Here is a 27,866-nt window from a genome sequence, read left to right as displayed (position 1 = left end):
GCAGCAAATATAGAGCTCTTCCAAGCCACAATGGCCAAGGATCTCAGGTTTCAGCTTTGCTCCATTGTCCTTCCTGTGAGCCTGAACCTATGAGGGTTTATGATGGTCACACATAAACCCTCCTTGTAACTTTGGCTGTCTTGGTGCTGCTCACTGCATCAGATAGAAAAATGAAACTGCTTATGCCCAGTGAAACCAACACCTCACAGACTACAGGTTTAGTCTGAGCTTTACTGGACTTTTTTTTTTTTTTAATCAAATATGGCCATACAAAGACACAGCCAGCATATTTAGCAATTCACCCAGGGTCTAGTCCCAAAGGCTTCTCTACATCTCCCTGGATATAAATTGAGGTTAAGATGTGCTGATCCTGGCTCCCTGCTTGCTGGCCCGTATTCTGAGTCATGTGACCAAGCCTTAAACTCCTGTCCTTTGAGGACCATCAGAATGACACCTTTAGTGTTTGTGCCTTGTTTTATAGCCTCCTGATCTTGTGCCCTTTGGGGTTCAAAGGTCACATCAGGCAGCAGGCCCAGAGGCTTTTGATGTAACCCCTGAACCCGAGCAAACAAAAGAACAGAGGCCCACAGAGACAATCCATCTAAAAATGATCCTATAAAGAATGCAGCTCAATCAGCACGGAGCATGCAAATCAGCTCACATTTTTATGGAGCACCCGGCTAAATCCAAACCTCCAGCCAGAAGATGGGACACAAACCCCAGGAGCCCAATACATAAATCAAAGCTTGAGAAAAGCAGAGAAATTAGTTTGCAACTGGCTCAAAATGGAAGGATTTGCAAGAAGTGATTTATAAGCTGTTTTCCTTCCCCTCTTTGCCCTCTTGTGCACACTAGCACGTGTGTACACATATTCTGCTATCCCTCCACCACCAGGAAACCAAAGTTGCCGGAAGGTTTGCCTTGTGGTTGAGCTTGTTATGGACACGCATAGAAGGTTTTGGGATGACCACATACGTTTCCCCTAGGCCACCAGAGCCTTTAGTGACAGGCTGAGAAGCAGAGGCTCAAGCGAGCCCTAAGAACAATGAGGATTTGGGGATGTAGCTTGTCTGGCCTCGGATTTAGCGTTTAGGGCTGTATATTCTGGGCATGTTGGAGCATACCTGTAATCTCAGCACTTGGGAGGCAGAGGCAGGGTGATCTGAACGTCAAGGTCATACTATTACACAGAGTTTGAAGCCAGCCTTAGGATGAGAACTTGATATATATATTTATGTGTGTATATGTGTATGTATATGTATGCATGTGTGTGTGTATGTGTGTGTGTGTGTGTGTATGTGTGTGTGTGTGTGTATGGGGGTGGCTAAATCTTACTCTGCTGAACAGATGTCCCCTACCCGAACTACACAGATTATCCCTCAATTGTCCTTAATACCTAGCACACATGCTCCCAGGGCAAAGGCCACATAACTTCTGAATTGATGAGCCATACTATTCGAATAGCTGGAGAGCTAAACAGGGCGAACTCTTATTTTTCATCATGATGTCAAGTTTTGTTTTGTTTCTTAAAAGAAATACTTTAGTGTATCTAGATCCCTAGGTGAGATGCAGATGGGCTGTAAGAATTTTGTCAAATGGTCTGTGTGAGAAAAAGTTCTTCGTGGAGACTGAGTATGCGAGCGAACACATGTCTTTGCCAGGGGTGAGCAAAGTCTGAAACCTAAGTCCCCACTGTAGGTGTTGCAGTGGAAAAACAATCTTATGGCTCTGTACCTCCAGCCTTCTCCTTTCAACTTTGCTCCATTTTATGTCACTGAAACAATGGCTATATTGGTAACTGTGCCTGAGAAAGTAGCATTATGATATCTAATAAAAATGTACCCTGAGAGGCTAGAGAAATGACTTAGCAATTAAGAGCACTGGCTGCTCTTCCAGAGGACCTAGGTTCAATTCCCAGCACTCACGTGGTGGCTCACAACTGTCTGTAACTCCAGCTCCAGGGGATCTGATAATCCCTTTTGGTTTCTGCACCAGGTATACAAGTGGTGCACAGATGTACTTGAAGAAAAAAACTTCATACACATAAAATAATAATTTTATTTCCTTTACATCCTGATGGCAGTAATAATATTTTTCAAAAGGTGCTCTGAATATTTCTTTTGAACTGTATCAAAAGAAATAAAAATCTACGGAATCTTTAGCATACAAAGATTAGCTCTATATGACCTTAAAAAAATCATTTCACCTCTCAAAATTCCCTGCCCTCCATTTGTGCGCTTGTTTTTCTTTTCCTTTTTGGGGGGAGGAGGGGGTGGTCCTCTGTACAGGTACTATCCAGGTTCCAGGACACGCTTCTACATTGAAGACTTACTAGTTGCCGGTGTGGTGGTACATGCCTTTAATCCCAGCACTCGGGAGGCAGAGACAGGTGAATCTCTGTGAGTTGGAGGCCAGCATGGTTTACAAAGGGAGTTCAGGACAGCCAAGGCTACATAGAGAAACCCTGTCTCAAACAAACAAGCAAACAAACAAACCAAAACCAAACCAAAACAAAACAAAAAACAAACAAACAAACAAAAAACCAAAAACAAAAACCAAAAAACCCACAAAAGCAGAAACAAAAAAGTACGTACTAGTCTGTGACTTCTGTATTTTAGGAACATGATGTTTAGATACAAGAGAGCAGATTAAATGGTTCCTTCCTGTTTGCTCACTCAGGGATTCTATCATCTCTCTCTTTGTCAGAGGTGAAATGCAATCTCCTGGAAGATTTTTTTTTTTTTTTTTACAGTAATCCCTAGGAAAACACACCTGATTTTGAAAAAAATTAAAAATTTTCCTGTGCTATTTTGGAAGCCTGGTCTCAGGAATACATATGAACTGTGCTATTGCTGATGCGGAGGAAGAGGCTTTGCCCGGTGAAGGCATGGGGCAGGGTGGCTGGAAGGCTGAGAAATGGCTCTAATTGCTGCCTCTACATATTCCACAGACGCTGAGAGGAGCAGTCTTAGTAGGGGCTAGGGATGGGAAAGGGAAGATGGAAGGCATGAGGAGGGGTGAGGGATCTGATGCCACTGGTTAGGATGGATTCATCAGGCTCCTCCTTTCCCAACCCAGGCACCCTCTCTGGCTTTTCCCGGGACTATCCTCACACTTTTTTCAGACTCTGGAAGGCTCCCATTCCTCATCCAGAAGGATCCGTGATATCTTTAATGTGTAGAAAGGGTCTTGGGACCACGATTGGTGGTAACCAGCAGAGGCCTACATTCCACAGAACCCGGAAAGCAAGCCCAACTCCTCAAGCTTCAGCTGTAATTAGAGCAAGTCACCATGGCTTTCAGGACTCTGGCTCCCCATCTCTGAACTATGGAGAATGACATCTATGCACATCTTATAGCCAGAACCCCATGGCTGAAACCTGTCTGATTTCCTTTCTACAGGGTCACACTGGATTATGTAGGTGGGAACTTACGGGAATTTAATAAGGGAACAACACAAACCAGAGATGGCCATGTAGAGATGAAGGGAGAAGCCAGAGTGATGTAGCTACAAGGCCAGGAACACCTGGAGGCATCAGAATTGTAGGAGGCAAGGAAGGTGTGGTGGCTTGAATGAGAATGTCCCCCACAGGCTCAGATGTTTGAAAACTTAGTCTTCTTCAGTTGGTGGCTCTCTCTGGGGAGGTTTAGGAAATGTAGCCTTGCTGGAGGAAGTGTCACTGGACATACTTTCTTTTGGTTTTGGTTTGTTTGTTTGTTATTTGGAGACAGGGTTTCTCTGTGTATCCTTGGCTATCACAACTTGCTTTGTAGACCAGGAAGGCCTTGAACTCACAGAGATCTACCTGCCTCTGCCTCCCTGAGTGGTAGGATTACAGGCATGTGCCACCATGCCCAGCTCACTGGCATACGGTTAAGAGTTTAAAGCCACACACCATTCCTTGTTTGCGCTCTGCCTCCTGCTTTCCAGTCAAGCTGTGAGTCCTCACCATCCAGCTCCAGCCTGCTGCTTGCTATAATTAATGCTTTTCCACCACGATAGAGTTTATCCCTCTGGACGCACAAGTGCAAATGAGTCCTCCTTTCTATATGTTATCTTGGTCATGGTCTTTTATCACAGCAACAAGAAGGTAACTAATACCTCAGGCTGCCTTGTCTAGCCTCAGTGGGAAAGGATGTGCTTACTCCTGCTGTCCAAGGGTGGGTTGGTAAGCATGCAGGACCTCCTCTTTTCTGAGAAGGAAACAGGGTAGTAAGGGAAGACAGGCCTGAGAATGGGATTGGGAGAAGAGGAGTGAAGGGGCTGCAATCAGGCTGTAACACATTTAAATAAGTTAATGAAAAAAATATTTCCAGTCTCCCAAACTGCGTGGAACAAACATAGGCTGGTTTAAACCACGAACTTTGTGGTTCTTTATCACAGTTGCCCCAGGGAACAAAGGCAGGGTGGGAAATGGGTTTGCCTTCAGGATGCTGACGGGCTCATTTAGGTGTGGGCCTGGATACAGCTGGCCCCACCTAGAGCTTCATTGTAGCTATGTCTATCAGCATGGGGATTTAGCTTCCTTCGCTTCTGGCTGGTAGGACCACAAACCACACTCCCATTAAGAGGAACAGAAAGGCCACTTGGTAGGAAGGCACCTGCTCCAGCCAGAGCCCATCTTCCCCATGTTCCTTACCGTTAACACAGCCTCTGGGACTAGAAGGTCCCTGACCCCCTGGAACCCATTTTCTGTCAGTGTCAGGATTTAAGGATGAGTCTCCCTTGAATCCTTTTGTACTGATGACTTGCTGTTATTTGGAGAGGTCCTGAAACTAGAAGGTGAGTTCTGCTTAGCCTCATCTAGTCTCTGTCTTTTGATATCTAATTGTCATGAGGTAAACAGCCTGCTTTCCCACCATGACAGTCTGCTTTATCTAAAACTCTTGGTGAGGGAGCCAGCCCCTCTGCAACTGTGAACTAAAATAGATATCCCTCCTAGGAGCTAATTCTCTTGGGTATTTGACACAGAAATAAAAAGTCAGATAATATTCAGCAAGTGTAAGCCTGGCAATTATTCTGTGACATTCCTGCCAAAGTGCAAAATCTATATATCAACAAGCTTGCTAAGTCACATGTGTGTTGGAGAAAGGTTCTTTGTGTGTCTGTGTTTGCACATGGTTGTGTAGGGGTGTGGGGGGTTATGTTTGTGTGTGTGTGTGTGTGTATGTTTATCCGTGTGTGTGTGTGTGTGTATGTGTGTGTGTGTGTGTGTGTGTGTGTATGCATGTTTATCCGTGTGTGTGTGTGTATGTGTGTGTGTGTGTGTGTGTGTGTATGCATGTTTATCCGTGTGTGTGTGTGTGTATGTGTGTGTGTGTGTGTGTGTGTGTGTGCATGTTTATCCGTGTGTGTGTGTGTGTGTATGTGTGTGTGTGTGTGTGTGTGTATGCATGTTTATCCGTGTGTGTGTGTGTGTGTATGTGTGTGTGTGTGTGTGTGTGTGTGTGTGTGTGTGTGTGCGCATGTGCATGCATACATACAGGCCTTAAGTCAACCTTAGGTGCTGCTGCTTCTTTGTTTTTGAGACAAGGTCTCACACTAGGACCTGGACCTGGGGTGGCAGGCCAACAGACCCCAGGAATCTACCTCTCCTGGCTTCCCCAGGACTGGGCTTAGAAGCCAACACCACCATGCCCAGCTTTTCACATGGGGTCTTGGTATCACAGAGGTCCTTATGCTTGAAAAGGAAGTACTTTACCAACTGAACTGTCTTCCCAGCCTAGAGAAAGATTATGTTAGTGACATCTTTGTATAAATCCCTTCACCCACCAAACCTAGGTCCCATGTAATAAGAGTGATGAAGCTTCCATTTCCAAGGGCATTTTTTAGAGCACACTTTGACACAGACACACACTTGCTCCTGATAAGCCTGGAGATGATGAGGCAAAGGTGAAGCTCCTCAGAGAGACCTGCTGGCCCCAAACAGAACTCTCATCATGTGGATGTGAGATGAGACTGTCTCTGTACTTCACACACATGGGCTGTTTGTGGTTCCCTGGTTCATCTGATACTTATATCTAAGGATACAAGTGGAGGTGTCTACCCATAGCTTCCCTGTACAGAAGAGCCAAGGGGACAGCTCACTGGAAACACTCTGCAGAGGACGACTTATCCCTAAAGTGACATTGGAAATAGCTGTGAGCTGGGGGAATAGATACTTGATTACTATCCTTTATGTGTTATTCCGGTGTTCCCGGACCTTTCCAGGAAGAATGTGGGTTTGATCCTGCACTGTGATGTTGTTCTGAGTGGCCAGGTTGGATCTCAGGGGACACTATGCCATCCTTCACAGTCCCAAGGGCTGAAGGCAACCAAGAAGCTCTCCAGTGACTGAGAATCTTACTCAAGAGCAGAGCCAGGAGCTCTGCCTAATGCCATGGGCTTTCCTTCTTCCATCTAGTTGATATCTAGTAAGCCCCAAATTTAAAAAAGAAAAAAAAAAAAAAAAACCATAATGGAATAAAACCCAGAAAGACCAGAAATACACCAACTGCCTTCAATGCTGTCAGGAGACAGTAGAGGTTTTTAAACATAAAAATGAACAGCTAGATGTGATGTACACCTGCAGTCTCAGCATTCATGAGGCTGAGGCAGGAGAATCACAAGTTTGAGGCTAGCCTTGGCTGTATAACAAAACCAAATACACACACAGAGAGAGAGAGAGAGAGAGAGAGAGAGAGAGAGAGAGAGAGAGAGAGCAATAATAGAAGCTTATGCTAAGAATTTTGATAAATGAAGTAACGATAATATAAAATTCTCTGGCACACTGCTTCCTCCTATAAACATTACTCCTTCACTACTGAAAACCCCATTAGGATTTTAAAATAAAAGCTATGCTCTCTTCTTTCAAAATGGAGATACCTTTATTCTGCCCTCCATCCTAGCCCCACCACCTTCAGATGCACACACATACACACACACACAAGCACAATGAACCTAGGAAGGAAAGAAAGATCAGTAATGAGAGAGCCCACTAATGGATTGGCTTAAGTATAGAACAACAGCCCATCACGGTTCTAGAAAAGAATCAATCAAGCACTTAATTTTAAACATAAAAGTAAGCTGCCAGGAGACTGTTAATAGATAACCAAATAAATTAACAGTTGTAGGTGGGATTGGAAACCAGGTCAGACTCTACACCAAGCTCTGAGCCCCGTGCATATAAAGGGCCTCTTCAGCATGGCACTTGATCTCACACTGTTTCAAAGTGGGAAATCTCCTTTTAGCCAATATCCCTTCTCAGCGGGCTCATCACTTCAGGGAATTGTCCTTTGTGCGTCTTCCATAAATTTTATAACACCACTGCTTTAAAATATTGATGGGCATCTTGGCCTTGGCCCAGGCCCGCTGTGGGTTAGCATGGACATGAAAACCTTCAGGAGGGCACAAACAGGAAGGAACATGTTCCCTGCTGACCTTCTGTAAAGGGACAATTGCGTTAATAGGGTGGTTACCTGAGCCAAGGCATGCCTGGCTGTGATGGACGCCTCACATCCCCATGGGGGCAGGAGGGCATTAGGGACACACACAGGCAATGCTTGGGGACCTGCAGATCTGTAAAGGGTAAGTGAACTCAACACACAATCCCCCCCAAATTTTCCAACCTGAATTTCCAATTTCTCTCCTCATTCCAAATCTCCACAGATTTACTGGTGAATAAAGACCGACAGCATTAGAGTTTTTTATCTCTGCCCAGGAGCCTGTCAGGACAAATGAGCAAAGTTGGTGACAATAAGGAACAGAAAGGGCAAGACAAAAGACCTGATCTCTAGGCTGCTCGACACTCCGAATGTGGGTTCCACCTACAGTAAGTATCGTGATTCCATGCACTTAGTAATTCTTCTTAAAAACTAGAGATTTCCACCTTCTAGAATAGTTGCCACTGGAAACTATAGCAGTCTGCTATCCAAATGAACGAGGTCATTGGGCTCCTTTTTAATTGGGCCATTACTGTGTACGCACATGCATACATACACAGACATACCACATATACAGACATACGTTTCAAACACTGTACAGCTCAGTGTTCTCCAAAACAATCTGCAGGTATATCCCTTGATCCATAAAACTCATCTTCAGCAAGCTTTCCTCTGGAAATCACTGAGGATAGGCCTAAAGATTTTGTCCATAATTATGTTTACCAAACCACTGCTTAGTAACGAGTGAAAAACAGGAATAAGAAGCACTGTCAGTAGCTGAGTCATATTTATGTAATATTGCTGCAGCCACTCAAAAATGTATTGTAAGATAATATACAATGACAAGTGAGTTATTCCCAGGAGGTTTTAGTAAGCACTATAGGTTTTAGAAGAACAACAATTTATGCATTTTATAAGTTTAAAGTATGTATAAAATATATCAGTTAAACTCACATATTTTTAAATTATGACCAGAAATATGTTCAAATATTCAAGGCTGCAGTGAACCTGACAACAGCCCCATGGTATCCACTGTACCCATGAAGCCCATTCTAGTCTAAACTGTGGTTTTACACCCATTGTCTCAGATGATTTTTAAGCCAGCCTTTTCAGGAGGTGGGCAGATCAGGCATTTGATAATCCTAAGGAATTATAAAAATACACAAAAATTGAATAGCATAGTACAAAGAATTCAGGCCCCCTCAATGGCCCATAACAACCAGCACCCAGGTCTCTCTGAAAAGGGCCACCCTGGGTCAGCAGCCACAGGAAGGCTTCTCTAAGTTCTCTTGTCACAAGAAAGGATACAGCTTGAGGCTTTCTGAAAGCAACTTGCCTTATTTCCTCCTCTAGCTCCTGACCACCACCACTAATCTGTATGTTCTCAAGGATTCTCCTTTGTTTGGGAGAGCAACAGAATGAGACGATATCTGTGAGTTTGAGGCCAGCCACCTCAGAGTCTACAGAGTGAGTTCCAGGACAGCCAGGGCCACACAGAGAAACCCTGTCTCAGAAACAGAGCAACAGAAAAGATTTCTGTAGCCAACTGATCAACAGGTAGAGTTCTCACATAAGGGCTGGTGTTCTGGTTTTTTTTACTATTATTATTTTAAATTATTTTATGTGCATGGTGCTTTGCTTGCATGTCTGTGTATTATGTGCATGCCTGGTGCCCAAGGAGACTAGAAAGCTTCAGGTCCTCTGAGACTGGACTTATAAACAGCTGTGAGCTACCCACAAGGGTGATGGGAATAGAACCCTATTTATCAGGAAGAGCAGCCAGGGCTCTTACACACTAAGCCATCTCTTTCCAGCCCCAACGCTGGTGTTTTTGTTCTCATTAATGAGTAGTGCAAATGTAAAATAACTTATTTATATGTCAAAATGCCAGCTGGAAAAAAAATCTGGATAATACCTTTCAAACTAGAGACAACTGAAGAACTAAGACCAACTTTATACTGTGCTATCATTTTCTCCATCACTTTCCTAAGTCCAGATAAAGAGCAACACAATGAGGTGGTGGAATAAGTAAGTTATGGGAACAGTACCTTTTCTTTTACTATAGTTTAACTGTAGGTCATAGCATGACTGCTTCGGACTGAGAATGCAGCAATCGGCTACAAGCCAGCATGTATAGTTGCCTTCATTCCTTACATGAACGTGCTTCCAAATAAAGAAACCCAACCAAACAAACATGACATGACATGACATATCATGAATTCTCAGGATGAAATCTAGTAAAGCCTCTTATGTGTTTAAGCCTTTTATGTACTCTTTTTTTCGGTGTTAGGCTCCATCCCCAGACCCAATGTCTTAACATGACAAGAAGGTAAACACTGGACCACAAGAGAATGGAGGGGGACAGCCTGAGCTATATGTAGGTAGAAGCAATCCACGAAGGGCAAATGTCTGGGAAACGGAACATCAGAGTGAGAAGTTGCAAGACACAGAAACACTAGCCAAACCCCTGCCCACTGGCTCTTAATAAAGGCTCAGACCAAGCTTTATTCCAGGATATTCTTTCTCTCTCTTCCTCTCCCTGTCTCTCTCTCTCTATGTGTCTGTATGTGTGTGTTGTAGACATGTTGTGCCAATGAACTCATCCATGTGGCCCAGAGGTTAGCAATGGAATGCTATCCTCAATCCTCCACCTTACTTTTCCAAATAAGGTCTCTCGCTGAAACCAGAGGTTCATGATTCAGCTAGACCAGTTAGCCAGTGAGCCCCTAGAATTTGCCTGGCTCTGTGTCATGCCCAGCGCTGGCGTTCTCAGCACACACAGCAGGACCTGACTCAGCTCTGGATGTGGGGTACCTGAGCTCAGGTTCTCACACTTAAGCAGAAAGTGCTCATCAGCTGAGCCATCGTCCCTGCTCCACCACAGATGTTCGTAGTTCCAACATCCAGGGCTGCAGGGATGGCTCAGGGGTTAGGAGCATGTTCTAGCCTTCTGGAGGACCCACGTTTGATTCTCAAGACCCATGTTAGGCTGCTTACACTGTAATTATAGCTCCAGGGAATCGAACACCTTTGGCCTCTGTGGGCATTTGCACTCATGTACATACACCTACAGCACACACACACACACACACACACATCACAAAAATAAATTCTGACAGTACTTCCAAGATTCTGTCATGGTGGCCTACTCTAGACTAAGCTGTAGGAAAAATGGAGGTACTCAGCTAAAAATAACCTTGCAGTATTATCAAAGAAAATTGTACAAGACTGATTATCCCAGCACACAATTATTTTCTTCACCTTTTTCCTGTAGAAAGGCTTCCATGTAAAAAGCAAAAGTATTCCTTCCTCTCCGGGGACCCTAAATGTTACAACTGTGCTCTCAAGAGGCAAGTGCCTCCCAGAGTCTCTCCGTACAAGAGGCACAGCAAGTGGCTTCTCAAGGATGTCCTGCTCTTGGCCCAGCGCCATGTAGCTTTGCACACTAATTTCCCAAAGAAACGCACTCTGAAGAGAAGCACAAGTTTAAGGCAGTGCTAGCTAGGCCAGCAGTTGGAGGAAACCTTGCAAAGGCATCAGAAGTTCCCAGGTGCTACGGTATGAGTTAACCACGAGCTACAAAGTAGGTGTGACAAACCTCAATGTAATTGGGGACATCACTAAAGATATTAACTGCCCAGTTCCTTCCCTCCAGCCACCCCCAATGCCTATTCTTTCCCCTTCTGAGTGAGACTCAAGCATCCTCCCCGGGCCCTCCTTGGCTTCTTTGGGTCTGTGGGTTGTAGCATAGTTATCCCATACTTTATGGCTACTATCCACTTATGAGTGAGTATATACCATGCAAGTCTTTCTGGATCTGGGTTACATCACTTAGCATATTTTCTAGTTCCACCCATTTTTCTGCAAATTTCATGATGTCCTTGTTTTTAATAGCCAAATAGTATTCCCTTTGTGCAAAAATGTACATTTTCTTTATACATTCTTCGGCTGAGGGACAACTAGGTTGTCTCTAGTTTCTGGCTATTATGAATAAAGCTGCTATGAACATAGTTGAAAAGGGGTGAATGAGAAGGGAAGCAGGAGTGGGGAGTAGAAGTAGGAAGAGCAAAGGAGGGAGGACTGGCAGAGAGAATGAAAACTGGAGGTGGGGGCCATCTCTGGGACATGCCAGAGACCTGGGATAGGGGAGTCCCCACCCTAGCTGAGACTCCCAGCAGAGGGGTATATGAAGCCTGAAGTGGCCACTTTCTACAGCCAGGCAGGACTGCCAGTGGGGGAACAAGGACATCAACCCACCCATAAAAACTTCCACCCCAAATTTGTCCTGTTTACAAGACGTGACGGGTCAAAGATGGAGCAAAGACTGAGGGAATGGCTAACCAAAGACTGGCCCTACTTGACACTCTTCCTATGGCAGAGAACCAATCCCTGATATTATTAATGTTACTTTGCTGTGCTTGTAGACAGAGACACACAGCCAAACATTAGACAGAGCTTGGAAAGTCCTATGGAGAACTGAGGGAGCCAGAGGGGGTCAAGGACTCCACAAAAACATCTAGAGACAACTAACCTGGGCCCATGAGGTCTCACAGAGACTAAACCACAGAGCATACATGGACTGGTCCTAGGCCTCCTGCACAAATACAGCAGATGCTCAACTTGGTCTTCATCTGGGTCTCCCAGGAACTGGAGTGGGGGCTGTCTCTGACTCTGATGCCTGCCTTTGGAGCCCACTCCCCTAACTGAGCAATCTAATGTGCCATCAGGACCTCAACCTCGCCTTCTCTGAGGAAAAGAATAAGGAAGGGTTGGGGAGAAGGGAATGTGAGGGAGGAGACTTGAAGGAGAAGAGGGGGTTGCAATCAGGATATAAAGTGAATGAATGGATGAATGAATAAACAAATAAATAAATGGAGGGAAGATATTTTAACTGGTAGTGAGCCAAATCAAGTTCTGTTTTAATCCACTTCGCATATGTACTCAGAAAACTTGTGACTCTGGTTTCAATAAATGTAACTTGGATATCACAAAAAATCTCCAGGACTGGGCCCAGAGAATCTCAGTGATGATGCAGTTGGAAGGAATATTATTGATGAAGCTTTTTTGGGACATAAACTTAGAAATGTGAAAGTCATGTTCATACATGCGTTACTCTGAGGAATGCATCTCCCTCTTGCTACTAGAACTGAAAACCTGAAGGACTGTAAACAAAGGCACCGCTGCAGTGTCAACTCTGTCTCCTCATTAAAGAGGGTATCTTTAGGCTTAAGGCTATCTTAGGATTTGGACAGAGACCTCATCTTAGGATGAAACCAGAGAGGTCTACAACCATGTGCACAGATGCATGCTTGTCTTAGTCTCATTTCTGTTGCTGTGACAAATTACCCCCAACAAAAGGCAACTGTTGGAGAGAGGGTGTATTTGGTTTTCAATTCCTGGTCATAGTGCATTACTGAGTGGAAGCCAAGGCAGGAATCTCATCCATGGTCGAGAGCAAAGAACATACTCTTGCTCATTTTTTTAAATGGCTACCAGCTTCATATTTGGCCCTGCAGACGAAGCCACATAAATGGTCACTCCCTACAACAAGGGAGCAGACAGGAGCTGCATCGCCACCTTCACCCCAGCAGGCTTTCTGATGGCCTGGATGGGCATTTGACGCCCTTGCCTCGTGGTGTAATAACACAGTTTGGATAAATCTACTCACAGTATGCACCAGGTGCCTTAAACTATGATTTCTTGAATTAAATGTCAAAGTACGAGAACAGCGTGGAGGAGGAAGCCACGTCAGCAGCTTTTTTCTAGATGATCTATTCCACCACTTCAAGAGGAAGAATTGGGTATCTATTTTCAAGATCAGTAGAAAACATGAAAGCTCTAATATTACCTTAGGGTTGTTGACAGGCTTAGTCTGGGCACCTTGAGATGGAAAAACCCACTTCTTCATAGGTGACTGCTACAAACTAATTCCAGACATGATGAAAATATGAGGACTCCTACAGAAACATTCAACTCTGCCCATGTGACTATATGAATAAGCACGTGCTCTTTGAGGAAGCTTCGGATCAACACGCACGGGTTTCTACCGCCAACTCTAACTCACCACTGATAAGGCTGAAGTGAACAGAGTTCACTTCTGGGGCAGACATCCCTCACACAGGTCTGCGGGAGAGCCCCTTCCACTGGACTTGCATCCTCCTGGGTCCTAGCAATGACAGCGGTGGGCTGAACCTTCCCAGAACCCACCAATCTTCTGGATCAAATAAAATCCAGGTCTGTGCACACAGCAGCTTAAGACAGAACCAGCAGTTCATTGCTAATTACAAAAGCAAACAAACACTCGCACTTCCAAGCTGACAAACAGGATAACAACTCAATTGGTTCTGAAAAGATCTCGGCCCTTCCAAACGCTACCCTGGCATGTGACCCTCACCCATCTAGGGCTAACAGTCGAAGGAATCAGGTCTTTAAGAGTTGAGGATGCCAGAGGCAGTGACTCCCGTAAGTGCCTCTCAAAGGACAGTCTGCTCCCACTTCAGTGCCAGAATTGCAGTTCCAGACAACTCGTTCAAAGTTTGCTTAGCAAATGGGGGCTTCGGGACTCCTGAACTGGCACTTCCCGCAATATCTCCATAGCAATGTGTTTTCATCGGAAAAGCTGCTGAAGAGCCAAGACTGATGACAAGCACGTTCCCTGAAGAGGGGATAATGGCTGTGAGCATAACTGCCTGCCAACAGGGGCCACTAACCCCAAGACATCCATGCACTGTGGTGCGCTCATAGTCCACACTAAACCTAATCCCCAAAAGGTGATGAAATGGACACAGGGACATTCTGAAGCATCCAGACCTTTGATCTTTCTCTAGAAATAGCCTGTTAATGAAGATAAAGCCAATTTAGAAACAAAGAGTAGATGTTACTCAATTTTGAAAGCCACTGTCAGTGAAGAAAACTCTCACCTAGAGCAGAAAGCATGCTTCTTTACTGGGGTACAAAGCAAACTCCCCATGTTCAGGCATTTTGGATGCGTTTCAGGAGATGGCACAAATCAAACAGGCTAAAGCATAATGTTTATTTCCAGTAAATCCTGAGAATAGATTATCTATGCACCCTCCTAATTACTTCCGCTTTATGAGCTGTTTATTTATTTAAAAAAAAAAAACCTCAAAGAAAGGTTCTTTTTGAAGAACAAAGTTTTAGAGAAAGCGATTATTACAAATCCTTCCAGGATCCCAAAGACTTTCAAATCCATTTAAAACCAAATACAGAAGATCAGATTCTGCTCTGACATAATTTTTACAGTTTTAGAACAACTTTTCATTACAAATTCAGGCAGGCAGGAGTTGGGAGAGGAAAGAGAGTGACCATGACAGAATATGTTGAAATTCTCAAAGAATATATGCATATACATAATATCCACAGGAAAAGACTGGAATAAAATGTTATTACATTAGAGTGGTTATTTCTCTTCTCTGTGTTTTACAAATGTCCTATTCTATGACTATATTATTTTATAATAAAAACTTAACAAAGAAAATTCAAGGTTATCAGACACAGTCAACTTTATAAAATTAAGTTTCAAACAAGTGAGCAGAAAATAGAGGCACTCAACTAAGATCAGGACGAAGCTGCTCCTTGGCCCCAGGGAGATAAGACCAAATCCATCAGTAGCATTTCCTGGTGGCACTGTCCTTGGAGACAGGAAGCAGACAGAGCTCCCTTCCCTGAGGTACCATGGACTCAGACTAAGGCATATGCAGCAAGGACTGAATTTGCACACGTTTATTAGGCTATGCGCCTGGGGAATCTCTGAGCACTCCTGAAATGAGCACTTGTTTCAGTTTCCAGGGAGGAGAATGAGACTCTTCCACAGACACCACAATTGCCAAAGAATGGTGGCTGCACTGACAATAGAAGCTACGACAGGTGACCACGCCCACTCACCTGCATTCCTGTACCATGGACTCAGGGAAAGAGTAGGTGATGCGATATTTGCACTCAGTCCCGGGGGTCAAACTGGGAGCCTCGTGAATGCAAGGCAAGCACACAATCACTAAGCTATGCTCTCAGCCCCATTATTTTACAAATTAAATTCACTATATTCACTTAAGCCACAGCTATGGCTATGACACAGTAAAATCTCACTCACCACTGGTAGCACACAGAAGACACTCACCACAATATTTTAGGAGGCTGTTTTGGGTAATAAGTGCAGAATCTATGTGCGTCTCATAAGATGAAAATTTAAAACTCATTCCTGGGATGCTCCAGTAGACATTCAACATTCTTAAGCTGATCCCAGAGAGGGTTGTGAGTGTTTACTGTACATGTATATGAAAATAGAGATCTCAGTAACAGTTTCAGAGTCCATTCCCCAAGAAACACAGTTTTGCAAGTCTGTGATGCTAGCTAGCGCTCGGGAAATGGGAGCAGGAGGCCCACTGGAGGCCAGCATGAACTACATAGGGAAGCAAGAAATAAAATAAAATGAAGGCATAAAAGAAAGCATAGTCTGTGCCTATGGCTGTGCACAGACAAATGTGGCTTCCGTTCCCATCAGAGGTGTCTGGAGGTTGTACATCTGCAAGTCCCACGGGTCCTCAGACAGGGTCACAGCTGTTGGCTGGTGAAGAAGGATTTAGTCTCCCTGCAGACAGGATTTACACAGAGCGGACAGCTCAGGGGCAACTGCGTGGAGCACTGCTTGTCTGACTGGATGTGTGAGTGCACCAAGTCAGCCAACGCCTGCAAGACAGAGGACACAGCCATCTGAGGAAGCCTGCTGGGCCTACGGGGTCCCTCCGCGCGTCCTGGGGAGAACTGCCCTGGGTGGGGTTTCTTCTAAACTGAGCTGACCAGAGCTGTAAAGCACTGCCCCTTCCATCAGCTTAGGCAAAGGCAGAACGGAGGCTTTAGGAAACAGACCCTCTCACCCCACCCACTGCACCTGTTCACTAAGAGGCACACTTGAAATTAGGCAGCTGTGGGTGGGCAAAATAAGGAGACTGGGGCTACCTAAAGGAGAAAGGAGGAGCAGGGAAGGAATTCACTCTTAGTTTTGTAATTAATTGGAACTCCAAATGTACTAATATGTGAGAAAACCAATATTCTGCAGGAGTTTCTCAGAGGACTGCGCTGCGCTGTGTTCTACTAAAATGGTTGTAACACTGCGGTACCTTAGAGAACAATGGATTTCCATTAAGAGACTCCGCTCTTCGGATGTTTTCAGCTCCACACTGAATCAAATGAGAATGGGAAGAAAACACAGACACATTTTATTTTCCTTTCCTTCCTTTCTTTTTTTAAGACACTGAGTGCTACAAAAGAATAAACACAGAAAAAAATATATACATACATACACACACACACACTACTCAGCCTGACCTTGAATGGTCGCAGCCTGCTCATGAATGAGGGTCATGGGGTGGATGGCCAGGCTGACTAGAAACTGCCCTTCTGTTTCTGTGTGAGCCCCCACCCTGCCCTTCCCACAGGGATGTGCTTCCCAACCATGCGGGATGGAAATCTCAAGAGCGACTCAAGCCCACGCAGCACTCCCCTCACTCTCTCTCAGGCGCACCTTGCAGGCCCTCTCTTGCTGTAATTAAGTAAAATCTCCTACTCGCTTTGATCCCAAGTAAGTGCCAAAATGAAGGAAGTTAATTTACGGACTCTAAAACTTACTGGTTCTAAATTGGATCTAATGTAAAATTGGGTTTTAAAATAAACTCTTACAGAGAAAAAAATCTAAGAAAAAACTGAGTATTGTTTAGTACCATTCTTTTCCCTGCTAAAAAATACCTAGTTAATTATTCTCAGATAATGGAGAACTACCTATGATTTATTCCAAAGCTGGGATCTTCTCTTTCCCATCCATGCTGAGCCATAGTCAGATGCTTTCTCTTTAGACTGACATTTACAGGAGGAGCCCACATGGGAAGCACTGATGTTCAGCAAACACCTAGACCTCAACACAGAGGAGGGTCTACTTAAAAAAAAAAAAAAAAAAAAATCACAACCCACCCATGGCAGCAGAATAAGCAGTGTTAGTAATCAGCAGGGGGCGGGGCAGGAAAGGAAGATGGAATAGATGAATCTGTCCACAGAACATTATTGGGAAAGTGGAAGTATTTATGTTCAGTCAGCAAAAAAGAAAAATCCTCAGATGACTATTAAACAAGGACTTGCTAAAAACAGCTCTAGGCATTTAATTATATTTACTCGTTTATATCCAAAATGCGTATTTAAGAAAAGGTGGATTACAAAAAGTGTGGAAAAAATATCATTTTGTTACATGCAGAGAAGCCTATTTTTATGAAAATATGCACACTCAGGAAAAGGGAAGGTGTTTTTATGAAAGCGTTAGCAGCTGTGCTCTCTGAGCATCAGAGAATGAGTATGTACTCCACTCTTGACAGGGTACTTTCTTGGTACCATCTGAAAATTTTATTGGTTTTACCAGCAGGAGGCAAAAACCAGTCCTTTCTATTTTGGAAAAAAAAATTAAAAAATTGAAAGTTAGTATATTTTCATATAAAATAATGATAGCTTAATGTGTTTTTTTTAATTCCTTACAGGGAATAATTTATTAACCACTAATAATCCTCTTGGTTACTAACTAATACCCTCTGATTGTAATACAAATGAATGGGAACTATCATTCAACATAAACAAAAAATTTATTTTCAAACACCCTATACAAAATTAAGTCTTATTATTACTGAAATCTTTCTAGCAAGCTTAAAGTTCGGCAAAGTCATAGGGATACAGAGACATCGATAAATAAAACCCATGGGCAACAAGGAAACCTTGCCTTTGCCGACTACAACTCGCTCATAAATTAGTGATCAGGGAACACAGGCTCTCCTTAATTCAGCAGAGTTTGACTGATAACTGGCTTCGACACACAAATGACAGGAGCTGACCACTGGTTCCAGCTCTGCCCCTACTCACCCTCATCAATACCCCGTCCCAAAAAGGGTACAGTGTTCTGTGGAGCCAGATTTCCATAGGTTACCTATGGGAAAGCCATGAGTTCCCATCTAAGATTAGAGAGACAAAAGGGCTTCCCTGTGCTTCCAAACTTTCCCCAGAAACACAGCAATAAGTGGGTGAAGCTTCAGGCTATCCTGCAGAGGCTACAAACAGGGAAGCAACAGTTTTTCTCTACCCTGAGTGACAAGTCACATCCATCTTATGCCAACAGTGGTATTTGTTATTTCAATAGTCAGATTGATCACAACTTGCTAGCAAACAGCTAATTAAGTGAGTGCATAAGAGAGGTCAACGAAATTACAACACACACACACTGCCTCTGTGTTTATTCTATGCTCCTCTCTGAAATGTCAGACACTCATGCCCCACACCCAACCAGAAACAGTGTGACAGCCCAAGAGCCACTACTGCATTAAGTGCAGGGAATGGATTATAGACTGATAAACATTCCCTCTCAGAATCGGTCAGACATACAACTCCTTTTCACACAGGACAGTAACTGTGTGAAAGTACTGGTTTCAGTGATATTTGGTAACATGGTTTAAAAGGAGTAAATATCTTCTTCTACTGCTGATGTAGAATTAATTTATGAAGTATTATTCAAAACTATGAGGACACTACATAAAACACACCAATAGTTTTCTTCTCACTTTCTCTCTCTCCTCTTCTTTCCTCTGCTCTTTCTCCTTGTTCTGTTTGTTTTTCTGAGACAGGGTCTCTCTATGTAGCCCTGGCTAGCCTGAAACTCACTAAGTAGACCAGGCTGGCCTTGAACTCACAGAGATCTGCCTGTCTCTGTCTCCCAGTGACGAGAGCAAAGAAGTGTGCCACCACACTCAGCCTCATAAACAGTAATTTTTTTCAATGGTAAGTTTGATACTTGTAGAAAAAAAAATTTTCTTTTAAAACAAATCATGATGTGACTAAGAAGCCAAGTGAGCTTACTTACCTTCTTGGCTAACACTTGAGAATATTCAATATCCAGTTCATAAAGCGTCTCAATGTGATCACTGGTAAATGCTATTGGAACCAAGAGGATATTCTTCCTCCCCCGCTCACAAAGCCCTTTGATAGCCTCATCTGTTTGAGGACCCAACCAGGGTACTGGGCCGACCTATGAGAAAGGAGGACCAATGTGAAGACAAAACATTTCTCCTGACGTGTCAGGAGCATATGATCACCATACTTCCAACACACACTCGGAGCACACAATCTGCCCATCCAGGGGGAGCCATTCTTACACCCCCTTGAATGGATTTGAGTATTTTCACTCTGAAGCTTGAATCCTAGAGGCTGGCCCAATGACACAGGTAAAATAGTTTCTTCCACTAAAGCTAAGAGCCAGATATTAACTGATGGAACTCTACCAGTTGTGCAATTTCCCTTCTATCTACTTGCTCTTTGCAGAATTCTCTGCCCAGGGTGAGCAGCCGACTTACAGAACAGCTTGCTGGCATGGAAGAGCCCAAATACCCATTTATAAATAAGTGATTAAAAGAGATTTTTCTCAAGAGACGATGGCCTGAAAATGAATGGACGGTGCCTACCTTGGACTGCCAAACCAGTCGGTATGGGTTGGGGTAACCCAGCTCTTCCATGACTTTGTGGACAGTGGCACCCACCTCCTGGGGGTAGGGGTCCCCTCTGTTGACAACCTGCAGTAGAGACAAAACAATATGCCGTCACCAAGACTGTGAAGGGTACCAAAGCCCCGCTGGCTACACAGTGACAAGATGAGCGTGCGCCAGACCCTCCCTTGCTGTCCTTTGACCTAGTGACAATGGATCTGAGCACTGGTGGAAAAGTTCCTTGGTTCCAGTCTTTCACTGGCCAAAGAACACAGTATCCAGTCAGTTCCAAGATCCCAAAGAAGATGCTGGTTATGACTAGATGGACAAAGTCTGCCATGGAGATGGTTCTCTTTCCCTCCAGGACAGACAAAGTGCAGAAGAGCTGAGCTGATAAGCAATGAGGCAGAAGGAAGGAGTGCCTGGTTCCGACTACAAGTTCCTCTGAATGTGATCTATGCATCACACTCATTCTCTTTCTACCCGTCCCCAACGATTGACAGCAGACAAATGATTTCTGAACAGGGAAGCATGTGCTCCCAACAGGAAAGCCTATTAAAAATCCTTGAAAACATTCAGCATACACTTTTATTTTAACTGTTTTCATCTTTTGTGGTATATTGACTCCCTGACTCCATCACTGTGCTTTACAGTGTTTATTAGAGAAATACAAGGTTGCCTTTAGCACAGTATAACATCGACTGCTACTGATAGGATTCACCATAATGTAGACCCTGTGTTGCTCCAGTGTAAATATTTGCCTGCCCTCTCTGGAGCTCCACTCTGGTATCTCAGGTCTCATCACACCTAGAATGGACCCTTGAAAAGGACTTGCATGACACTACAAAGGAGACATGATCCCACTGAAATGCAAGAGGCAGGCTCTCAGGAGAAGGCTTTATCTCTAAGGCCATCTGCTACCAATGGCTGCATCTTCCAGGTGAGCTGCACAGGGCTTGCCTCTGGTGACCATCAAGGGCAGCCCATGGTACCCTCCACCTAAGGATGGTTGGTTCCATTAATCATGTGTTTCAGAGCGACCACACCTAGAGAAGTGTAATCTTCCACCTCTATGACTAGGAAAACAGTGGTTTTAAAACGGACAGAATGCTAGTTCTGGATAGACCTTTCAAATATCACATCACACTAGCACAATATTTTCAGGTTTCGTGGCACAGAATATGACATTTTAATGAACAAGCTAGTATAAGATGATAATCTAAGGATCACAAGCTGGATGCTATATATTCTCTGGCTAAACTGTGGTCCCAGTTTTAGAAATGAGAAGCCATATTGGCTTCCTAGAATGCAGGAGCTTCTGCTAAGTCTCCAAGACAGAACTGGGGCTTAGTGTGAATAAAGCTGGCTGCACATGTCCGTGTGTGGAAACTGCACACCACACTCCTTCCAACAGCACGCAAACACAGGCGTCTTTTAGCTGATACACTTGCTAGAAATCCTAATATCTGAATGACTTTTCCAGTCGTCATTTAAAAGAAGGCTATTAATAAGAGATCTATTTGTAATATTGTGCAATAAATTAATTGCTGGGAGGTTTCAGAAAGTGAGTCTATGAGCAAGCTAGGGCTGAGAGTTTAAAATTCATTCTCACACTGAGCTGAGGGCAGAATCGAACCAGATCCATTTTACACATTTAGAGAGTAAAACAACCCAGTGTCCTACCATTAGGCCACCTAACAAAATGTTCTTACTTACAGACATTGGCAGGGAGTGGGCGGAAAACAGAATGACCACCTCGCTTCTCTTCTCCCGTGGAAAATTGTCCAGTTCTTTCAGAATGTGGTCTGCAAAGCACTGTGGGAACCCCAAGAATGGGGGGAGAGGATGGTGAGAAGAGAGAAAACAGGAAAAGGGAGTGTCTGAGAAATGAGAGCAATACCAAAAATCTTAGCAGAATCTTCAAAATCTGGAACCCTCTTAAAAAAAAAAAACGCACAGTATAGTCTCTTTGCTCTGGTTCAGCTTCAAAATGGCTTGCAATGGTTTCGGGGGCCTAGGGAATTTGATGGGAAACTTCTAACGCTCACTAATGGCTCTCTACAAATGAAGGCGGAGGAGCTGCTTCCCCTCGGGAAGAGCAGGGCACACTTCCAGATGGAAAGGAAACACAGATGGGAAGGAGAAGTTGTTTTAAGACCTCACATTTGCTCTGTTAGCAGGAAAACAGCTTACAGGGTCTTTCTAAATCTTCCTTACTTTGGCTTTCAGGCCATCACATTAAAATACATTAGCTAGAAATAGGAGAGAAATAACAAAATACACTTCTATTTTTATGACATCTTTCTTATGAGTCCGGGATCCGCACCAAAGCAATCTTCCTCACAAGCTTCATGATGACAAATGATGGGCTGTGCAACCCCCACTAAACACACAGAGGGGAAAATCTGTGGTGGACTTGAGGGCTGAAGAGCCATATGTGTGAATGCAGACTAGAATCCAGGCCCTGCTGCCTTCGAGCCTCTGTCTACCAGACCGGCTCCCTCTCACTTCTAGTTGGCACTTGCTGATTCTCATGGGTAGGTGCTGAAACCTCAGATCTGAAGGGACTTTCTTTCATCTTATGCTTGAACCATTCCTTGCCACTTGGCTTATAAGGAAAATGTAGCAAAGGACAGAAGCAGGTCAAATGATAAAACTGGAATGTGACTGGAAATTAGACAAAAGGTGAATATCAGTGTTAAAATAAACTGCTGTGGAATTCTGTATTGTAGTTACGTTTAGAGGACAACCCTGCTCTTAAGGTAGGGATGGGCATGTGTGCGTGCGCGTGTGTGTGCCTGCATGTGTTTGTGTCTGCCCTCGAGTAATTCAGAAAAAATATATATATTTTAGGCTATACACATATATACACATACAGAGAACATGAAAATGATATGTCAACACATGAATATAGGTCAAGAATAGGTGAGAGTTCATTACCCCACTTTTTAAGATATGCATTTGTGTGGGTGGGTGTTGTGTCTGCACGTATGTCTGTCCACCACATGCATACTCAGTGCACACAGGAGCCAGAGGAGGCTTAGTCCCCTGGGACCAGAGTGACTAATGGCTGTGAGCTGCCATGTGGATGCTGGAAATAAACGCTGAGTCTTCTGCAAGAGAGCCAGTGCTCTAAACCACTGAGCCATCTCTGCAGTCCTGATTCTACTTTTAATGACGTATATTTGTATGTGTGGGGGGAGAGGGTGATGTGCATGTGGGTGAAGGTGCCCACAGAGTCCAGAAGAGAGTATGGATCCCCTGGAGCTATAGCTACAGCAGTTGTGAGCCACCCGCAGTGGTTGCTGGGAACTGAATTGGAGTAGTGGTGTGTGCTCTCAACTAACGAGCCAAGCCTGCAGTCACAGTATCCTTTTAACTATTAATCTCGTATCTATTTTGTGTGTCAGAAATAATTTCCAACTAAAATTTAAAGAACAACTTAACAGAATCATAGAGACTCACAGCTGATGTAGTTTTGATACACATCAGGGTTCGGTCAATACTGTAATTCCAAACTATTCCCTAAGAATACCAAGATTCTTATCCTTTCAGAACTCATAAATTTTGGTAAGTAAAGACCCTAATGAAGAAAACGGTGCTTAGAAAAGTTATCTAGATGTTTGTTCCTCCCTCTCCTGTTCCTCCCCCTTCTCCATATTGTGTGGTAATAGTTGATACAAACAAAAGCTACACTTTTAAACTGTTCATAATGGTTAGGACACAAGACTACAGAGCATCCTACATAAAGGAGCCACTGTAAAGTTTATGTAGGTGCCTGGAACATACGCTCACTGCAAGCACTCTAACAGCTAGGTAAACAGCAGAATTGGAGAGATGGTAATAAGGTGACTATTTAAGTAACTAGCACTGATAACATGCAGAAATGTGGATTTAAGGACATATTTTTAGTTGAGTTTAGGTTAGAGTTTTAGGGAGTTGCCCCCTTTCCCTTCCTTTCCTTTCCTTTCCTTTCCTTTCCTTTCCTTTCCTTTCCTTTCCTTTCCTTTCCTTTCTTTTCCTTTCCTTTCCTTTCCTTTTTTTCCTTTCCTTTCCTTTCTTCAGCTTGTAAAATTGCAAGTAAGAACACAATTCCTTAGGGCTTGCAAGAGTCACTAAGCCATCTTCAAAACTCAAGCAGCATGGGCAAATACAAGTGCTACTTAAATCACCTAAGACCCATCTGCAGGATTTTCTGTGCACAGCCCCTGTGCAAAATGAAAGCAGCAAGGCCTCTCAGAGCCTTCAATCACACCATCCAGGAGGGCAGATAAATGCCTCTAAAATTCCCTTTCATTTTATGAACAGAGACTTCCTCAGTTAAGAGACCTTTCCATCTTTCTGCTTCCCCCCTTTTCAAAGGGCTGAATTTTAATGCAAATCTAATTACTCCCTCGATCAGGGCAGGCAGATGCTCTGCAGATCCTTCCTCCCTGAGCCACATGTCAGCTCAGACCTGAAATGGCCTTCCTCCCCAGCCACAGCCTTCAATAGCAGCAGTCCGGCCTTAGGTGCTCCAGCTACCCCTGGCTGGACCCAAGAGAAGGACGGAGGCAGGACAGGAGCACAGCACAGCGACACCCATCCCAAGGGGACCTCTTTTACTCCAACACAAGTGTTAACCCTTTCCCTGCCCACAGGACACTGCTCTGGGGAAAGGCAGCCCGATTTTAATGTCGTCTAGCACCATCTAGTGGTCAAAAGTTTTAAGTGCTGCTAATCTTTTCAGCTATTTTGCCAGAGATCACAGAATGATCAAAGAATATAAAATAAATCAAACAATAGTCCAAACCACTTCATACTTCTAAACTTAAAATAACTCAAAAGCAGAAACTTCTAGAGACCCAAAATGAATGACTTCTGAATGACTCAGGACTTTTTTTTTTTAAATCTTCACTCTCATGGTTTTTTAAAAATACAAGATAATACCAATACAAAGCTGGTGGTTTTAGAAATTTAAGTTTAATGATTCTTCTAAAATAAAGTACCTATTGACAGGATATGACAAAAAAATTAGAATTTTCTTTTTATCTATGAGACATCCCCATTGTAATGTTGTTTATGTCTCTGGACATGTATTTATATACTATCTTCACTTTTTAAATTCTTTGATGTTTTTTAAAAATTAGAAAATGTAAGATTTAACTCATTTGTTGGTCATTCAATATAGGCATAAAACTTAGTGGAAGTGCTATGTAGTGATATGATCTTTAATGTTCTTCTCGTCACTGAAAACTACAAAACTCAAAATCTAACTATGATCCAAGAAAGTATAATGTGAAGGAAGAGAAGCGTCTGACCATTTTAACCTTGCCACTTTTCATGATAAGTGGAAAGTCTAATGGTGTGGCTTTTAAGCATGCAATTTAAGCAAGAGAACACAAGCTCAGTGAGACTCAAGCAGAGAAGAGCAGATTCGCCCGGCTGCTGTGAGGACGGAGGCTGCCTGCCGGCATACACACCTGGATGAGGAGGGGATGCGTGGGCCACCTGTCAATTGTGCTCCACTTCATGGTGGGCTTCCGGCCCACCTCGTTATAATATCTGTAAATGGCATTTAAGCTGCTGCCTAAAATACAAGGGAACCATTTAGTAGACACACTTGACTGTGGTGAAAATACAACACAGACTAGTAAAGGCAATAATTGTGAGTTCAAAGTAGGCAGCTGCATCTATATGGAAACCCAGTCTAATTACAATCTTTTCAGTACTCTAAAATGCATATAGATTTAACTACCCTGCAAATGAAGATCACTAAAGAGCAATCAATCTCAACAGACCTTCAAAGATTATTGAGGCCATTTCTACTGAGAGGTGTGAGGGCTGCGAGTTCATGAAACACAAGCTATTGTGAACTTGCAAGGACCAAGTCTTAAAATTGAGTGCATGTGAAGAAAAGCGTTCCCATTGTGACCAGAATCAGCCTCATTACAGGCAGTGTGGGGGGTGAGAAAGAAAGACAGAAGTGGGCTGTTATCCCAGCATGCTAATTCCGCACGGTTTAATTCCAGTATAGCTGTTTTCTGGTATTTTCCTTCATAGCTGTTTTATTTTGCAAAATTTTTGTGTTAGAATATGCATAATTCTTTATCTAGAGCGTTTTGGCTATTTCTACTCAATATTACAAGTTAAATAAACAGCCTATTGAGGGGTCTAAAAGCCCTGGATTTAATCAGCTTTTACCAATGTATCATTCTCTGGAGTAAAGTAAACAAACACCGCAAACGTTGTGTTCCTAAGGGAAAGGTGAATATGATGACAACCCAAAGTCCAGAAGTGAGCTGGCAGTACAAAGCCCCAGCCATTCCCTGGCTCAGGGAAGCTGACACTGGGGTCAAACCCTGAAGCTAGGAAGCCAATCCTGACAGTCTTACACGACCAAGTTCCAGCATGTCTGTGTGTTCTCATAGCCATAGAATTCTTGCCATAGAAATCATAGTTAAGTCGCCAGTTTAAAAAGCTTACTCAGGACAGAGCCGTGGCTCAACACAAATTGTTTATATTTTTTAAAAAAATCAATGGATTCAATTTCAATAAGCTGAATACAGTGACATAAGAAAATCCAAACTTGGGAGTCAAAAATAATCTCCAATAGAAATCAAAATATCCCACCATATTCACACAGCAGGCCTCACTGCGCACGTGACCATCATTTTCTGGTGTACAAACAGGCTTATGGGAGCCACGTTAGAGCCCTCGTGTCACTGGATAACAGTCACTATATAACCAGAAGTCATTAAGAAGAGGGAGATATGAGAGAGAAAGATGCTATGAGAAATACACAGAACATACGCTGCCTGTTTAAAAGACAAAGTAACAAAAGGAGACTATTGGCCTCAGAGAAGAAATGTGTTTCCTAAAACATTCATAGCTCAGAAGTACAGCCACTTGGTTCTTACACATGAGATGCACTACAGAAAAGCCCCATGGGCAAGCCATGTGGGCTCTGAGCTCTGGCCACACAGAAAGAACCATCTGTGCAGGAAAGCATGCATCTGTTGCCACACAGATAACAACTTTGACTTACCTTTTGAGAGCAGACATCTGTATGTTGACGGACATTTTACAAACCAAGATAAAAATAGGCCTTGAAAATTCTAAGATCTGACTCATTCTCTGATAATATATCTTATTGGAGATAAATACAGAAAACTGTAGATTTCCAAAGTAAATCACAATTCAAAATTCTGGGTGTATGTGAAAGACTGGGCATTTTAACAGGTGCTCTCTCTTTACACACACGCGCACGCACACACACACCTGTGTGCTTCAGTATTTAAGGCACACAACACTTGGAATGTTTCCTCCGTAGCCTTTTGTTTCTCCTTATAGATATAATAACATTAAAAGCCAAAGATAAACTGGGACTACAGATGTGCTGACCTAAATCCTTGAGAGAATGCAAATATATTTATGGGTAACAACATAAGCTTTACCCATAATTAGAATAGTTAGGAGTGGTGGTACACACCTTTGATCTCAGCATTCAGAAGGTGGAGGCAAGCAGAGCTCTGTGAGTTTGAGGCCAGCCTGGCCTACACAGTGAAGCCCTGGCTCAAAAAAAGCAAAACAAACAAACAATAGCAACAAAATATAGCTCTCCAAGCTCCTTTTTCATCTTCAGTCAAACATGCAGAAAACAGTAAGGAGTAAGGCACTCCAAAACCAAGAACACAGAAAAGTTTGTAAAATGTTAACTTGAGCCCTCACATTGGGTTTTGGTTGCTGTTTTGTTTGTTATTGATTTTGTTTGTTTGTTTTTGAGGTAAGGTCTTACCTCTGCTGGCCTGGAACTCACTATGTGGATCAGGCTGGCCCCAAACTCATAAAGATCAGCATGCCTCTGCCTAGGATTAGAGGTGTGAACCACCAGGCCTGGCCAAGATGGATTTTAAGTGAACCAGTAATAATCCCATAACTG

The 27,866-nt window shown here is 43.4% G+C and overlaps 1 protein-coding gene across 6 annotated transcripts in view; it reads right to left on the bottom strand.

The window, feature by feature from the left end:
* Fech (ferrochelatase) overlaps nucleotides 1–27,866 on the bottom strand; it is a 54,689-nt gene that overhangs the window by 9,645 nt on the left and 17,178 nt on the right. For 4 of the 6 annotated variants that reach the window (XM_060377170.1, XM_060377173.1, XM_060377172.1 and 1 more), the window contains 4 exons: nucleotides 25,408–25,514; nucleotides 21,662–21,760; nucleotides 19,925–20,032; nucleotides 19,327–19,491 (listed from right to left, as the gene is read on the bottom strand). In XM_060377170.1, coding sequence (XP_060233153.1) covers nucleotides 19,327–19,491; nucleotides 19,925–20,032; nucleotides 21,662–21,760; nucleotides 25,408–25,514 — 479 coding nt within the window. Of the gene's footprint in view, nucleotides 1–14,433; nucleotides 16,128–16,558; nucleotides 16,619–19,326; nucleotides 19,492–19,924; nucleotides 20,033–21,661; nucleotides 21,761–25,407; nucleotides 25,515–27,866 lie in introns of those variants that run through there. The other 2 variants (XM_021641801.2, XM_060377174.1) reach the window with 1 other exon arrangement.

Source organism: Meriones unguiculatus, chromosome 2 (assembly GCF_030254825.1).
Source record: "Meriones unguiculatus strain TT.TT164.6M chromosome 2, Bangor_MerUng_6.1, whole genome shotgun sequence".
NCBI lineage: Eukaryota > Metazoa > Chordata > Mammalia > Rodentia > Muridae > Meriones > Meriones unguiculatus.
Note: the sequence above shows the minus strand (reverse complement) of the source record. Positions and strands in the feature narration are given on the sequence as shown.